We start from the raw sequence: 1,019 nt of genomic DNA, 5'->3' as shown, positions 1-1,019 counted from the left end.
AGCATCTTCCTTGCCAGCCTCCTGAACCAGGGACAGATGCCCCAAACTCATGTCAACAGCATCTCTAAGTACCTGAAGCCATGAGAAAACTCATCCTCATGCCGCTGCCTCCAGAGCAGGACCCTCTGTGCTCAGGAGTGCACCTTTCCATCACACTTGAACACATCAGTGTCCCCCTAGCAAGGATGGGCAGATGGTTCGTGGCCATGGAGGGGCTCAGGCAGGTACGGAAGGAGCTGCCAAAGGTGCCCCAGGATGGAGGCACAGAGCAGAGTGCTGGGCATCAATGGGGAGCCAGAACCAGTGGAGCACAGCCACCCCCTGAAGGGAGAGCCTATCTCCCTAATCTTAGGTTAGCAAAACCAAGGACAAGGTTTTGCCTGGTGTGCGTGTCTCCCTGGTGTCTCCTGCCGTCGGGGCCGGTGGGGCTGAAGCAGAGACGCAGGGGAGCGCAGAAGGGAAGGGCTGAGAGCCGGCCTTACCTGCTGCCGGTCTTGGCCGTGTACTTGTTTCCCCTGTGGTTTGTTTTGGGCTGGAACTGGCCCTGGTGCAGCAGGGAGAGCAGCTGGGAGATTTGCTGTAAGGCAGGAAAAGCCTGTTGAGCCCCAGGGCCATCGCCACTCAAGCTGCTTCCTGCCAGGACGTCCCCTCCAAACACCCCCCACCCCGGCCCTTTTTATAGCGTTTCCTCCTCCTGCAGATGGTTCAGCATCCCCACGCAGGGGGAAAAACAAGTGGCTGAGCAGCTCACCTGGCCCCAGCGCTCCCCCTGCGCCAGAGTGCAGGGTTGTTCCCTTCTCCCCGTGACCCCACCAGGGTGTCCTGGTGGCTGCGGGGAGACCCTGCCCAGGACGGGGTGACTGTGTATCCCACCCAACCCCTCCTGCTGGGGCACCTCTGCCCAGGGCTGGGAGAAGAGACCAGCCAAAAGACCATCAGGTTGCACATTCCCACCACCACAGGGTGTGCAAGACCTGGGTAAGGAAGGATTTTGGGGGAAGGGGTTGTCCACATCTCCA

At 60.2% G+C, this 1,019-nt stretch overlaps 1 protein-coding gene across 1 annotated transcript in view; it reads right to left on the bottom strand.

The window, feature by feature from the left end:
• The window catches only part of PCDH12 (protocadherin 12), a gene marked incomplete at its 5' end in the record, with an annotated part of 9,574 nt that overhangs the window by 5,794 nt on the left and 2,761 nt on the right, over positions 1-1,019 (bottom strand). Inside the window, 1 exon segment of the mRNA XM_009868891.1 lies at positions 483-595. Within this exon segment, the coding sequence (XP_009867193.1) occupies positions 483-595 (113 nt within the window).

This window comes from Apaloderma vittatum, unplaced genomic scaffold (assembly GCF_000703405.1).
Source record: "Apaloderma vittatum isolate BGI_N311 unplaced genomic scaffold, ASM70340v1 scaffold25584, whole genome shotgun sequence".
Lineage (NCBI taxonomy): Eukaryota > Metazoa > Chordata > Aves > Trogoniformes > Trogonidae > Apaloderma > Apaloderma vittatum.
This window is presented reverse-complemented; position numbering and strand designations above follow the sequence as displayed.